At 32.6% G+C, this 16,595-nt stretch overlaps 1 protein-coding gene across 2 annotated transcripts; it reads right to left on the bottom strand.

Annotated features, from left to right (window-relative positions):
- Positions 1-2,883: 2,883 nt before the first annotated feature.
- LOC111386975 (protein ULTRAPETALA 1-like) lies at positions 2,884-8,123 on the bottom strand. 2 transcript variants are annotated; one of them, XM_023011476.1, is made up of 4 exons: positions 7,875-8,123; positions 7,382-7,627; positions 5,568-5,892; positions 2,884-3,215 (listed from the first exon to the last, which is right to left on the bottom strand). In XM_023011476.1, the coding sequence occupies exons 2-4, from the start codon at positions 7,602-7,604 to the stop codon at positions 3,038-3,040; spliced, it is 726 nt and encodes a 241-aa protein (XP_022867244.1). In that variant the 5' UTR covers positions 7,605-7,627; positions 7,875-8,123; the 3' UTR covers positions 2,884-3,037. The 2 variants fall into 2 exon arrangements, with proteins under 2 accessions (XP_022867244.1, XP_022867243.1); XM_023011475.1 differs by having other exon boundaries at positions 2,903-3,215; positions 7,871-8,123.
- Between the last annotated feature and the right edge of the window lie 8,472 nt (positions 8,124-16,595).

Consider the following 16,595-nt stretch of genomic DNA (forward strand, 5'->3'; position numbering starts at 1 on the left):
TTGCAATTTTCCCTTGTTATTTCATGTAGGTTATTATTATTATTATTATTATTATTATTATTATTATTATTATTATTATTATTATTATATTTTATTTTACTTTATTTTTGAAAAACGTTTCTGCAACTTATCAAGTAAGTCACCAAAGTTTGTCAAATTTTCTAGATAATTTTTTTTATAGTGCTAATCGTTCAAGTTTATAATGATGATATTAATGGTTGTTCATTTGGAAACATTAACCTAAAACTATACATGATATTGTTAAATTCCAATGTGAACACAAAGGGCATAATTTATATGTTACGTCAAAGACAAATTAATTTTGATTGCAGTTAATGGTGTAATTGTTAAACACGAATTCTCCATCTTTGTTCGATTATAATAAGTAATCAATGAAACTTTGCATTATCATGGCAAAACGTATAAGGTGGGACATTTTTTCTTTCAAGTGGAGTATTACTGAACATTGTTTATTATTTATATTGGAATTTTAACGATAACATAATATTTTGGATTTATAATTCAAATTGAGTAACTATTAGCATAATCGTCAGAAACTCGATTGAATGAATGTAAATTCTATAAAAAGTGTAGTTAAAAAATTCAAAGAAATTGCAAATCCTAATTAATTGAAAATTTGATAAAAACAAACTTATCCTCAACTTTTACCAACAAAAATGATTTATTCTTACTTATTTAGATGTAATTTAATTTTGAAAAAATTGCAACAATGGTCCCTAACCTTTTCAATTTTTGTAAACTTGACCCTAACCATTAATTTGTATCTACAAAAGCCTCCTGACATTTCATAAATATGCAAATAAGAACCAAAGGAAGACCATCCATTTAACCGTTAGTTGACCAAGATTTTGCAAAAAATTGATATTTTGACCATACTAAGCTAGTGCATTTTCGTCAATTCCATGACAACATACATTTTACAATATAATTACAATTATATAATAATGGATAATGAATTCAAAAAAAGATAGAAAAAAACAACCCCAGACCAAAAGGTTATTTTCTTCACCTCACCCTCACCCACACCCACACCAGCACACCCACCTCAAAACAGAACCCAAAAAATTCACAACCGCCGGCTGGTCAATAGGCCATAGCCACCTATCTCACCATAAGTCATAAACCACCACAATCAAACCAAAACCATCACCATCACCATCAAACCATCAAACCCAACCTTTCTACTGGGGAAAATTGCAGCAATTTCGATGGTCGCCCAATCCACATACACATCCCACATAATTAATTGGACAAACAACACCACAAGAAGATCAAAATGAAATTGAAAACCAAAGGAGTCGCATGCCTTAACCCCTCAAATCGCCACCTACAGTCACACCCATGGTTGCGCCTCACTGTCAGTAGTCTCACCCATTCTAGGCGAGCATATTCACGGTGGAACATCATCAAAACAAAAAATAGAGTTGGGTTGCATTATCAGGATTTTGAAATTTTTAATGATGGGTTGGGTGGTTTTCAGGGGCTTTGATGGATGGTTGGGAGAAGGAAATCGACCAAGGTTTGATGATGGGATGATGGTGGAGGAATGTAAAGGTCGTCCCGCGAAGAAGGCGGCGACGACAATGATTTGAGGGAGAAATGTTTGATGATTGGATTATTGTTTGGTATGGGGGAAGAAGATGAAAATGAGGTGAGGTGGGGTAGAGAGGGTTTATTTAGTAGTTTAATTGTTGCTTTTAATTCAAAGTGATAATTTGTTATAGGTATGGTTGGGCAAATCTCTCGAATTGAATTGAACCGATCGAACTGAATCGAATCGAATCGAATCTGACGATTTTTATCAAATTAAATATCCGAACGGGTATCTGAATTGAGAACCGACGGGTACGGTTCGATTCTTAGTTCTAGACCTAGAACCGAAGAATCGAATTTTTCTAATTTTTTTTTTATATTGAGTAAATCAAAATTTTTTAATTTTTTTAAATAAATTAAAAAATTAACAATTTCTAAATCCAAAATTTTGGTCCAATAATTTATTTCATTTCTAATTTTTTAATTTTTGGCCTAATTACCCATTTTATTATTTCATTTCTTAGCCAAGTAAGATTAAATCAACTAAATAACCCTAAACACTAACACCAAAGTGCATAACGTTGTCTCGACTCTCGCAGCCTCGTTAATATTCCAAAACCTATACAATCATCGGTCGACACTGTGACCTCCGATCGAAACTCTGACTTTCGCCAACCGAAGTTTTGATCGTAGCGATCATTTGAACAAGGTAGTTTCCTAATCTCTGACATTCCAAAACCATTGAATATATCATTAGTTGTATTTATATAATGTTGTTATAAATGTTAAAAAATTTAATTATAGTACAGAATCGAACAGAACCGAACCCGAACGGTTCCATAATTATATTTGAACCCGACGATTCCATTTACTAGATACTCGAAAAGTTCGATTCTCTTTAGAACCGAACCGAATCGACCCGCACCCACCCCTAGTTATGGGCTAAAATGCCCCTACTTAAAAATGGTCAAAATATCAATTTTTTGCAAAATCCTGGTCAACTAATAGTCAAATGGATGATTTTCTGTCCATTTGAACCTCGGCTACATATTTATGAAAGGTTAGGGACTTTCGTTAGCACAATTGAAGGTTAGGATAAAATCAAAATAAAAAATTAAAAGGTTAAAAACCGTTGCTGCAATTTTCCCTTTAATTTTTTAAACATAGCCAAACATGCTTGAACTGGTAGTTTAACAACTATCCACTCTCTTCAATATTTTTTACCAAGATCTCTTTTGAAGGTAAAAGTAGCTTTCACATCCAAAAAAGATGCCACTTAACCAGAATTAACAAGACTTCAATCAGAATTAACAAGACTTCAATCAAAAATGAAAGAATTAACATCTGATAGGTGAACTGAAAATTCAATTTAAAGAAGAAAAAAATGTAGAAGTTCTATTAAAATGAGCTCGGATTTGAGTAATTAATGATAGCAAGAAGATGTCGCAATAAATCAGTATAGAAGAACACTAATTGGGCTGGCTTAAGCCTCCTCAGCATTCTTTGTGAAGTCTGAGCAGGTTTGGCAGCCGCAGTCAGAGAAACGGCAAATTTCACATCCAAAACACACACAGGTAGTGCATCCTTTGCACGTTGGAGAGCGAGTGCAGCCCCTGTACACTCTGCGGCTTGCTCGTTCTTCATCATCATCACATGTAATTCTGATGCATTCAAATGTAGAACAATCAATCGCAGTATATTTTATATAGGCCAAAAGACAAAAGTTTTAGGAGATAAAAGTGAAGGATCGACAAACCACTCCTTGCTTTACACATGCTTGATTATTTTGGATTGCTTTACACAAATATTCTTCACTTCATCGGTTCATCACATATTAAAAAATATATATATATGCACTTCTAGGAGCTAGAGAAACCAAAACTTATAGTTTCTGGAAGAAAGAAGCATTTCAATGACTCTATCACCCAATCAATTTTGCTCAACTTAATCCTTCGTCAGGCCACATATCTTCCATGCTAAGTATTCCAGTCTACAAAAATATTGATTCATCACATCTTTTTATACACTAGAAATTTGTGCAGTCTCTCCACTTCATACATGCACCAGGAAAACACAAAAACAGCAACCATTCACAGAAGAAAATCAAAACTACTAGTTTATGATTATAACTTCCAAATTTCGTTGATGATAAACTGGTAAAGAGGAAACACAACATAGGTTAAAGCTAGAAGATGGTAATCGAAGTAGACTATTCCGCAAAGAGAGATGAAAATTTTGAGGGGGAACTATAATTGATCACACCAACAATCTCATGGAAAATATTCTTACATAACTTGCAGGACGCGATCCTAGAGAATTCATTAATAGATAAATTTATCGAAGCTCTGAATTCCAATTAAGAAAATGAAGAAAATAAATTTGGTGACGCACTTTTAGCAGGTGTGTATCAATATTTATTCAGTCCATTCACGACAGAGCCAATCAGAGGAACTAAGAAAAGGTTCCCTGGAAGACACGTTCAATCCTTTGTGTTAATTATGCACGACTCATAAGAAGTCACTTCATGATAAGCTACCATCCAGTGGGTCAAATACACTTATGTTCAATTATAGCACACTCATTTCAGGTCAGTTTAGCTGTGGGTATTAAAAATGATCAGCAAGGAAAACACATTCCCATGAGTTTAAAAGGCAAGGCTACATTGTCTTATAAACTATCTAGACTTTCTAAGGCAGTTCCTGATGTATCATGCGTACAATACCATACTTAGAGGGGATGTTTTCACAGTTATATTTTGCACTGTAATCTGTGTTTAGATGATGGACCTACTTAAAAGTTATAATTGATCATCATTATGTTACAGTTTTTTGACAACTTCACATTTAAAGTAGACGATTCCCATATGCCTTCCCTTTTAACCACGAAAAGGCTTGTACACCAATTTGTTTAGATCAGTGCTTCCTACCTTCATAAATTGTACAAGATATACTTTTGTCATCCGGGAATTACCTCTTTACAAGAACTCTTTTCTCCTTAATTGCTTCATCATGTATAGCCTTTATTGTGGAGCTTAATATATGCTAAAACATTTTATTGCTCCATTTCTCAGAAATAAAATTTCACTCAGTCCTCTATTTAGAATTTCAGATATTGAATTTTAAAACTTCAATCACTTAGACTAGTGGTTCGGCCCAGTGGGTTGATATCAGACATGCAACAATTATAGAGACGCGTGTTTCTTAAAACAGATGGTGACTTCAGACATCTATTTATGCAGCACTTCAGTGCAAGCATCAAATAATTTAAAGATTTTAGGATTGTTTAGTATTCACATAATGAAATTAATCTATTCTCTCTATAGAATTTAAAAGTTTCAATCCATACTTCTGGATAGAATAGAAACACTAAGGCTCTTCGGTTGTCATATATAACAATCTCATCTGTTCATTTGATACATGGATGATACTTGATAGAACTGTAAAATCAGTTTTTTTGAATATGATTCCTCCTCATATTAGTCATCAGCAGCTCACTCATCTGTTGCAGACATATTTCTTTGAGATATGCAAACCGATATATTCATGTAATGACTCGTTAAGAAACCCAATAGCCTTGAAATAAAAACTAGCATGGTACCCAGTTGAACCCCCCCCCCCCCCCCAAAAAAACAAAAAAAAGGAGGATAAAATGACTTCATTTTGGTCTTTTATTATCCAATTGACTATTCATTTGTGTACGCATATGAAAGATAGTAGACTATACAAAACATAATTGTGAATTTTTACAATTAAACCATTGATAATTCAATAAAGCTGCAAGATTCATTTTTTTCCTCTTGCAACTAAAAATGTGTTTAAGAGAATTGAGAACTTTACCTTTTGGTGATGGAGAAGTAGAGCAAAAATAGCATTATAAATGACAAATTTTCTTTATTGACATGGTATAGTGGTCATTATAACGCAATATAAAGGAAAGATATAAAACATCTGAAAATGACGTGATGTCAATATGTTATATGGTATGAGAAGTTCAAGAATAAGGTCAGAACATACTTGTCATAAGGCACATCTGAACACTTCCAATTCGCATTTAACAAAATGTCATGGTAAATTCGGCATTCCTCCTTGGAGCGGAGACGGAACCTGCGCAATTTGTTGCACTGACTGCATCGAATAAGCTCATCACGGTGACAGGGTTTCCCAGTTTGGGACCGGTGAGATCCATTGGCATTTTTTAATGCTTTATTGTAATATTTGAGCAGCGCAGTTTTAAATATTGGAACTTTCTCACCATCAACAATGACCCAAATATTGTTCTTCCATTTCCTGGCAGTTTCTCGTCCAGAATGCTTCTCAAATGCAGCGGGTGTCAATTTGTCTAACAATGCAATTATTTACTCAAAGCTCAGAGAAGTAACCCATCAAGTGAAGAAAAAGAATTACATAATTTAGCAAATACAAAAGTTACAGAATTTAAGATGCATTTGTCTGCAACAATTACTGTTTTTTTCTTGAGCATTTTTAGATGCAACATCAACAAACACATAAGATAGACATTGGAACTTGCAGAACGTACCGGCTAAAGGCAGTCTAATCTGAGCTTCTAATTTCTAGATTTACCACCCTATTAAATAAATCAGATGGCACTTTGTTCAATCAAAATATACACATTTATTTAACACATAACGAGGCATTACATTTATACATGCTTTGAATGATAACAATAACAGAATCTCGACAACTTTAACAACTGTATTTGCTCATTTTAGCTGAATGCTATCCTACTAAGAAGGAGGAGTCATTTGACAAGACTTTTCCAATGTAGCATTCTGCACAAACAAGCCTTAACTTCTAGGTGAGTCATAATCACATCCCAAAACAAAGTTAAAGCATTTCTATATCTTGTCTCAATAATCTATTATTTTGATTCAATAGGTAGGTCCAAGTGAAGCTTATTACCTATTCTACTTTGCCAAGGGAAAGCAAGTATTCAGTTAGATTACATGTCAAAAGATGGACATTCATCAAGAAAAGTAACTCCCAACCAATGAACAAATATTCAGTTAGCTTACCTGTCAAAAGATGGACATTCATCAAGAAAAGTAACCCCCATCCATTGAACCATATGACATGTAAACTAGATACACAACCTAACTTCAAAAACCTTACCCAGGTTTTCACTACTCATATGAGATTGGACAAAACAAGAACACATAAGCAGGCATTATCCTTGACACTAACAATTCCTAAATAAATGGCATAGCTCATATTCAATTTCAAACGACACATATATGTCCTAACTCTACAAAAAACAAGGAAGAAGTATTTCACAAACAAAACTGAAAAATAAAACACCCATTGAGCTCCATAAATGATGACATTAAAATTTCTGACTTCTGCAGAGAGTGCAACAGAACTCTGCATAAAGCACACACAAACAACAAAACCATAACTACAAGCAACGTATAATGCTGTATACTTTCTCTACAGTACATGCTTCGCAGTTTCATTCAAAACTAAAAGATGCACCATTTTAATCAAAAACCACAAGACAATGTCTGAAACCATATAAACAAGGTTTCAGACTGGGAGAACAATGACATATCAATTCATTTAGACAAATCAACATACACTTAACCTGTACAGACCTCCAATCCCTAAAGACATACCCATAAACCGCATCATTTCATGTTTAAACACAATCACATTATACAATCTTCAAACACAGAACAAGCATATCATGCATCCAAGGAGAATAGCCTTAGGCCAAACAACATTGCACGTGATGCTTATGTATCTTCTTCCGTCTTTATATGCGCGTACGCAAATAAACTCGATAAATGATGCGTAGATGAATATATAAAAACCTTCTTGGCAACCAGGAGTGCATTCACAGTGGATTTCAAGATCACCCGAAGCGAAAACCCTAAGCGTTCCAACAGCGTCGCCGTAGGTATGGCTGGTGCACCCACACGTCACCTCCACGTAATCATCGCACCGTTTGAATCCAGTCATGTCTCTTACCTCATCATCGCTGAATAACATTGTAACACCGTTCTCCATATTCTTTCGCTTTCTCACTTCGCTCATTCTCCCCCTACCTCAAACGCCCTCTGTCAAACCCAAAAATCAAAAACAACTTAAAATAAAACAAACCCACATCATAAAAATGCTACAAAAAACAAAAACAGTGTAATAAAACAAAACCACTGTCCGCCGCTTCAGTGCCTTTATCAGTGTGTGCGTGTATATACATTAAGATTGCATATTGGATAAACACTCAGGCAATGTATAAAAAAGTAGAAATGGATGGCTCAGAAGGAAGGATTGGGGGAATTGGCTTAGCAAGCACGCACCTGCCTGCAAAGAGGAGATCTGATAAAGAGAGCGTTATAAAGGAGGGTTTTTTATAACGTCTGCGTGAGAGATAGAAAAGAGAGTTCATTTGGGCTTTTGTTATAGGGGGAACAGATTGAGCTGAGCTGGCGAAAGCTTACAAACATATGTCATCAATTGAATTAAATAGAAAAGGCGTGTGTGGGTAAATTCGAGGACTGTGTTTTTGGGGAAGATCCATCAGATGGAAAGTGGACGAGGTTTTTCAAGACTGTACTTCGCAAATTTTTTAACACTATTGCTTCACTTGGGCACTGTTCATGGATGCTTTTTCTATCCCTTAATTGTACCAAAAACTTGTGTAAAGTGAGTTGAGATGGTCAAATAAAAATATAGTTCGGTTTGAACTTTAGAATAATTTGGTTAAAGTTGGGTCGATACACGTGATTGACATGCTATAGAGACACAATCGTTCGATCTCACGATGAATTCTTCATATTCCTCTAGCCATAAACTATATGATAAACTTTATTACAATGCAGCATATGGGAGTAGGTCTAGGGTGAAAGTGGCCCAATTCATAGGTAAATTGACGGGTTTGATATCTAGGTACGTCGATAGTCGTTAGTAAATTAGAAGACGTCGCTTTAATGATGATGTAATAACAAAAGTTGATATTTTAGGTGTCAATATTGGTAAAAAATAATTAAGGGAACAATCTCAACTTTGATTAACCTACCACAAATCTATAATGTCTTGGTGAGCCAACCATAGAAAAAATTTAAAATTTTGTTTATATATATGTATTTTAAATTTGTCCAATTGTTCTGTAAATATGCCCAGAAGGCGACGAAAGTAGGCATCTCACAAAATGTCATTAAATTCGTGAATAGAATCTTTATAAAGCTATTTTTGCATCAAATTTGCAGAATGTTTATTGCATAGTTTTAATTAGAAAATGCAATAGAAAATTTCATACAAACGAGAAAATAATTCAAAAAAATGTATTAGAAAATTATGTAGAAACGAGAAAATAATTTTTGTAATAAATGTTCGATGATAACTATAGTTACTCAACCAAATAAAGTAAGTAATAAGATCAATACCCAACAAGTAACCCACCACGCAATGTACTATTTGATGCCACATGAGCACCCATGGGCTCTAACAACATGGCATGTGTGATAAGTTGAATTGAAAAGATATGTTTTCATGTCAATCAAAATATCAAGATGTTATTCACATTTGAAATTTTTTCAAGTTTTGCTGAACGATGTCTCAGAAAATTTCAAACTTATAAACAAAGTTTATTATCTACTCAGGATTCACATAACCATTTTAGCAACAACGCAATTTTTTTATGATTTAAAGTCATATTTTGAACAAAAAATGCTATTTGTACTTCACTCTTTTCACACTCCTCTCACAAAGATGGGGTCTATGATTATTTTAATCGTGGATTCCACCCACTTGCATGCGTGTGTGTTGTGAAAAAAGGTGTGAAAAATAGTGTACGTGTAGAATGATTGTATTTTGAATAATATTCACATGGTCGTGTCCAATACATATCAAAACGCATTAATGTCTCTATCGAAAGTCTATTTTAATGGCCAAGACAAACCCGAGCAGGAGCTTTGTTCGTCAGTACACCTCAATCCATAACTATTCTTATGAGTTACGAAAATGCGTATACTTTTTATATATTACATCATTTCTTATTAGGCTGTGTTTGATAGCTATTTATTTTTCATGTAACTTGGAAAATTAATTTCATCTTCCACTTTTTCATTTTTTGATAGCCTTTTTTTTCCCTCTAGAATTCATTTTCCACATTTCTTGCCACCTAAACCATTTTCCACTTTTTCCGTGAGAATTCTAATTTCCAGCTACTGTAGAGTTTTTTCTTTTTCAATATATTTTTTTTTTTGCAATGAAAATAAATTTTAAGAATTATTGTAAAAAAATATTTTCCTTTACTTGACAATTTTCGTGTAAAACAAAGTCAAACGAACACTAAAAGATAGATTTTTTTTTTTTTTGCAATGAAAACAAATTTCATCCCCAATACCAATAAAATATATCCCTTTAATTGACAATTTTCATACAAAGTCAAACAAACACAAAAAAAACTTTTATTTCAATATTTTTCACGTGAAAAATTATATCAATCAAACACAATAAATTACAATTCCCAGGAAAATAATTTCTAAATAATTCAATTCCCTAAAATTCGTTTTCAATTCCATCTTTGCAATCAAATATATCGTCGGTGAATTGGAATTGGAATTGGTAAACGTAAAAGTGTAAGGTATCGAGGTGTAAGAAAATATGCTGATGCTGACATCTTATTAAGTGTCAAAACTATATTGGAGGACAACAAATCTAACCTTCCCCACCCTTTTTTTTTTTTTTTTTTTTTTTTTTTTTTAGTAAGAAAATATGCTGATGCTGACATCTTATTTGTTAAGTGTCAAAACTATATTGGAGGACAACAAATCTAACCTTCCCCCCCCCCTTTTTTTTTTTTTCTTTCTTTTTTAAGAATTTCACAATCAAAGCAATCTAAATATTAGAATATTGATATAAAAGTTTGAACTTTCTAACATGAATCTATACATAAAATGAAAGAACGTTCAGTGAGTTGGTCGGCCTATTTTGTGAAAGCTACACAAATGTTGGCAATTAAAGAGCGAAAAATTAAATTGTGGGGGGGAATAAAAAAATTAAAAAGGAAATAAACAAGTCAAAAATAAAAGTAACAAGAAGAGAACATTCTCAGCATTAAGATTATTTTCATCATCACACGTTAGATAATGGTTCAAAAGTATGAATTTGAGATCGACCCACACACATTTTTAATTGATAATATAATATAACCATAATCTATTTCCTTCATATTGACTATTAAAGGGCCTTAAGCCATCAAAGAGTCGCAGATATTTTATATACTAATTAAATTTTTTAAAAGAGTTATCAGGTAAGAAGAGAATGAAATCTTTCTGAGCCCCTTTCACGAGTTCAGAGTCAAGATCCGTGCTGCCTTCGCTTTGAGACTTGGATCCTTCGCTGGTTAAATTCTCTCTGATCAAACTCTTTGAGGAGGTATACAAACCTTTTATAGGATCAAATATAGTAATTTTGACATTTATTAATCGATAAAAACAAAAATAATATAAAATAAAGGGATATGATAGTAAATATCACATAAATTTACACAAGTTGGCACATATATTTGGGCTCCATTTTAGAAAAATACATTTTTTTCTTTCTTTTTTTTTTAATTTCACATTTTCCAATATAATAATATTACACGTAAATATATATATATATATATTATTTTTTAACTACATATTTTTCAAAAAAAATTATTATTCCAAAATACATTTTCTCCAAAATCAAATAGGACATTAAGAAAATAACGATTTGCGATATTTAGCCCCTGTTTAATGCCATTATTTAGAAAAAAAAAATGAGCTTTGCAATAGTTAATTTTTGGATAATGTATGATTAAAAAGTAAGAAAAATATTGGATTTACGTATAAAATATATTATTTTGAGAATGTGAGTTGAAAATGAGTTTGAAAAAAGTGAGTTTTGAAATAATGAGAATCGAGCAAGAGCTTAATAGCAGTAAATTGCTAAAAACTCTTAGAACATGTATGATGCACGATGAAATAGATTGAACTATAAAATAGTTACATTTGATAAAAATTGGACTAGTTCCCAATGTTATATTTTTCGATCTCAAGCCATCAACCTACATGATGTGATCTATGAAATAGGGTTGTGATTAGATTGAGGTAGGGGCAGATGACTAGCCCAGCCCCAACCCATAAGCAAATTGGTATGTGAAAAATGAAAATTTTAGTCCAAATTCATGGTAAAATCAAAAGGAATTCAAATTTAAACCAATTCAAAAAATTAATTTTAACCCAACTAACGTCACTTTCAACCCAATACCAATGTTCAATTATTTTAGTTTAAGATTCTACAATAATTACATATTTAATTTATTTACATCCATGATACACAAATAACTCGTTATCAAATTAGGTATTTTATTGCATATATATATTACTAAGTTTTACTAAGTTTAAAAAGTTCACTTATAATCAAATTAATTTATTATATAACAAATAATTTTTATTGATTAAAGTAAAGATAAATGACACATCACATCTTTGACCAAGCTTAAAAGTAATTAATTTTTTTCCTTACATATTTTTGCATATATTACTTATTTATACTTGTGAATTAAAATTTTATTTATTTCAATCGTGAAATAGATATTATTATCAAAATAAGTAATATGCTCTATACTTAATTTTATTAGTAAAAAATATATTTCTTAGAATTTTATCATGAGTGTTTGAAAATATGGTCTAACCCACTTTGTCACGAACATAATGAGTTTAACCTTTTAAACTAAATATCGTGGGCATAAAACATTTTTTATGGTATGAGCTTATTTAAAAAACAATAAATTAAATTTCAGCTCACTCTAACAAATTTTTCTGGCTCCGCCCCTGAATCAAGGTCAATGGCAATTCTTCTTAATCACCTTATTGTGAAAATTATCTTGACCCAACAAATAGTTGCGTAGTTTGTATCAAAGGAAGATATGATCATGTACTAATTATCACGCAAGAGTGTGAAATGATAGAGCTTTTCAACCGATCTTGCAAGAAATCGAATTCACTCAGACGACTTTAGGTCCATCAATTTTTGAAGTATCAATCAGTACAATGTACCTCAATGAACAAGCAAATAAATATATAAACTTGCAATATTTATATCAGTTCTGCTATGTGTACAGAAAAAGTGTTGCCAGCATCTCTACAGAACATATCTGACCATTTTCTATTGGAGAATGAAAAAAAAAAAAATTAAAAAGACTGGCCAAACGGCAACATCTAGAAAAATTATGGTGGCAATTCCTCTATACAAGGGGAATTGCTGTATTTCTACAATGTAGTCTGTAGAGGATAGTGGGTATATAACGCGTTTCAATAAAAATGGCAACTAGACTATAAAGTTGTATCCTTGTATATCTATTGGCTAAAAATTTCAGATTTGGCTTGGTTGAGCTCCATTTTTTCAAAAATTTATTTTTAACCACACATTTTTCAATAAAATAAATTTGATGCTTAAATCAAAATTTTTTCTTACTTTTTAACCACACATTCTTAAAAAAATACTTCTTCAAAATACATTGTTGAAGATTTGTTGTTCAAAATCAATAATTAACGTGTATGGAATGAAAAATTGGGAGTTAGGCTAAAATTGTGCCCAAGATGCTACCATGCAACCGCATGATTATATTGCCATGCGGTCGCATGGCCATATACCGAGGCCAAAGGGCCTCGGTTGGCTTGAACCATGCGACTGCATGGATTTGTACCATGCAGTCGCATGGTACAATCTTTTTGACCGTTGGAAGCCATTTTCTCCCGTTGTAAATTTAAATTTGGTGACTTTTGGCTTATAGTTGGTACCATCTCGTGAATGTGGTGTATGCCTATATATATTGGATCCCTGTTGAAGGCAAACACATCATCAAAACATTAAGGTTCTATATTACTTCCAAAATCAAATATCAAAGTCTTTTAAAAGTCATATTCAATATTCATCCCTTGTGTTCTTCAAGTTTTCTAGGATTTGCACTTGTATTTTGGTGCTTAAATCCTTGCAGTGCTTGTTATAATCCTACAAACCATTTACCAACATGTTCCCTCCAAATTGGGGCTCAAACAATGGCAGACTTGAATATAACTTTATTAGAATTTTAATTAAAACCCAGATAAATATTTTACCAAACTCAAATGAATTGAGTTTACCCCTCTTATAAGCAGTTATAAACAAGAGTTTGGACACAGGCAAACGCTACTAGTTCATAAATTAATATATGTATATATATTGTATGGTACATTGCATGGGAATTTTAGTCGCTCGATTTTTTCAGCTACAAACATATCATTGAAATTTTAATTTCATTTCATTTTAGTATCAATAATAATGCCGTCACAACATTTAATATCCTCTTCTAGGGGAGATGTAATTTCTTTTAAGAACTTCTATTGATAATAATTTGTCAAGTTGTCAGGATAACGATATAAACTCGCGCATTTAACATCAAATATATGACGTTAAAATATTGTCACACATCGATTTTTTTCTTTTGAAATCATAGTTGATCTAAATATTTAGACAAAAGTTTTTACAAATGCTGTTATACTGTCAGGGAAGGTTAGACAGCACACTCGAAATAGGGGAGCACTTTTTTGAAATTTTTTATTCACGTGAGTTTCACGTGCATGTGGGTAGGGATGGCAAAAAAAAAAACTCGTTTAACCCGATACCCGTGGAGCCTAACTGGGTACATGAGATGGGTATGGGGCGAGGATTATTGCCCTTAAGCAGGTATAGGACGGGTACGGGAAACATAATCCCCACTCCATTACCCACCCCGTTTAATATTGATTTCAAATTTAAGTTTTTATCAAATTTAAGTTTTTATCAAACAAAAATAATAAATTTATCATCCTTTTTAATGAGGACATAAGTTGTTTTTAACAAATTGGTTAAAAATGTAATACTATTTACTAACTAAGGACATAAAAAAATAAAAAGAAAAAGAAAAAGAAAAAATAAATGGGGCGATAAATGGGGCAAAAGACTTGCCCCGTCCCACCCCGATCCTGCCAAGAACCGTCCCGTCTCGTTTTAATTAAGGATGGGGTAAGATAATAAAAATATCCGACGAGATGAGAATGGTCGATTCGTTCAATATCCGTCCCGTTGCGATCCCTACATGTGGGTGTAGGTCAACTAGCTTGTTAAGCTCTTTAATGTTCCTACCCAACCTTAGTTGGAGAATTTGACACCATCCCTTACATGTAGAATAGTAATTTAATATGGTATGGTGAGAAGAACATTGTCCTTACCTCATCAATTACAAGAAGAAGAGGAAATAGAGTTTTTGGAATGAACCCAAATATGGGGTGGGGGGTAATATTCATTACAACCTGTACAATTTAGGAAAATGTTATGTGTACACATAAACATTACACCTCCTCACATAAAAGGGGGGCTCACACACAATAAAATATTTGTGGGCCCCTCAATTTTGGAGGGATATAATGCATTGTACATCTTATGGTGTACATATAGTATTTCTCTACAATTTAATAGCAGCCGCCAAAGTCACGATAAAACCTTAGTTGGGTTACTAAATCTCAAATTTTCTCAATTGTGTCGTTGAACTTCAATTTAATTAGTTCACACACACATACAATGAAAAATGATCTTCTACATAATCAATTCGTGACATGTCAACTAACCACTACACCACGTTACAAAAGTATTAAAAAAAAAAAGGCATTTGTCAACTAGGCAATTTTCATCAATTCGATGACAATAAGTGACTGGAAAGTGATGGAGTGAATTTGAAACAAAATTGAAGTCGCAATTGAATTTTCACTAAAAATTGCAAAAGAAATTAACCCTATCACAAACACAAACACAAACACAAGTCATCCACACAAATGTCTAATGTTTGTTAGGTTTATTCAGAAACAACGGTCAAATATGAAGAAGAAGCCAAAATAATAATAATAATAATAATGAAAAAACTCCCACGCGTATCAGCAAAGATCTTCTACATAATCAATTCGTGACATGTCAACTAACCACTACACCACGTTACAAAAGTATTAAAAAAAAAAAAAGGCATTTGTCAACTAGGCAATTTTCATCAATTCGATGACAACAAGTGACTGGAAAGTGATGGAGTGAATTTGAAACAAAATTGAAGTCGCAATTGAATTTTCACTAAAAATTGCAAAAGAAATTAACCCTATCACAAACACAAACACAAACACAAGTCATCCACACAAATGTCTAATGTTTGTTAGGTTTATTCAGAAACAACGGTCAAATATGAAGAAGAAGCCAAAATAATAATAATAATAATAATGAAAAAACTCCCACGCGTATCAGCAAAGTTGTCCTCAATTTTGTCAAATCATACTTAATCATCTATAAATATTAAAATCCAATAATCAAACCACTTAAAGTTGCAAAACCACAAATTAAGCAATCCTGTACGGTCCCCCATCTTTATTACCCTCTCAACTCAGAACCCACCCGATTTTGCACTCTCCTGTCTGAATCTTGCAACAGCACCAGTTTTTCTCCATCTCTTTATTGTTAAGGGCCTTTCATTTTTTACTTTTCCTTCGAACTTCTGGCACAATAAATAAGAAAGAGTTTTTTTAGAGATGCAAATCTGATTTTCTTGAATTGGCTCTTGGAAAAATTGAGTCTTGATAAAACCCATTTGCTGTAATTTTAATTTAATAATTCTTTTGCCCTCCTTCTCTAAAACTCTATATAACTATTGGCTTTATGTGTGTTTTGGATCTGAAGAAAGTTGAAGCTGCGACATCTATTCATTGCATGGGGAAAATTTAACTTCATAGGTTTGAATTTTTTACTCTTCAAACTTCGCTTTATTCGTATACTTTCAATCTGTAGCTCTTTTCAAAAAAAAAAAAAAAAAAAAGGACCAAAAAAAAAAAAAAAAAAAAAAAAAAAAAAAACTTCTCCTGGACTAATATAACAAATTGTGGCAAAAGAAATGCCAAGGTGGAGAAGAATTCTAGAAACAGCCACAGTCAGGGACCAGCTTCAATAACAAGATAAACAGATGAGAATGATTTTTTTTATTTTTAACTTTTTTTTTTG

This window comes from Olea europaea, unplaced genomic scaffold (genome assembly GCF_002742605.1).
Source record: "Olea europaea var. sylvestris unplaced genomic scaffold, O_europaea_v1 scaffold383, whole genome shotgun sequence".
NCBI lineage: Eukaryota > Viridiplantae > Streptophyta > Magnoliopsida > Lamiales > Oleaceae > Olea > Olea europaea.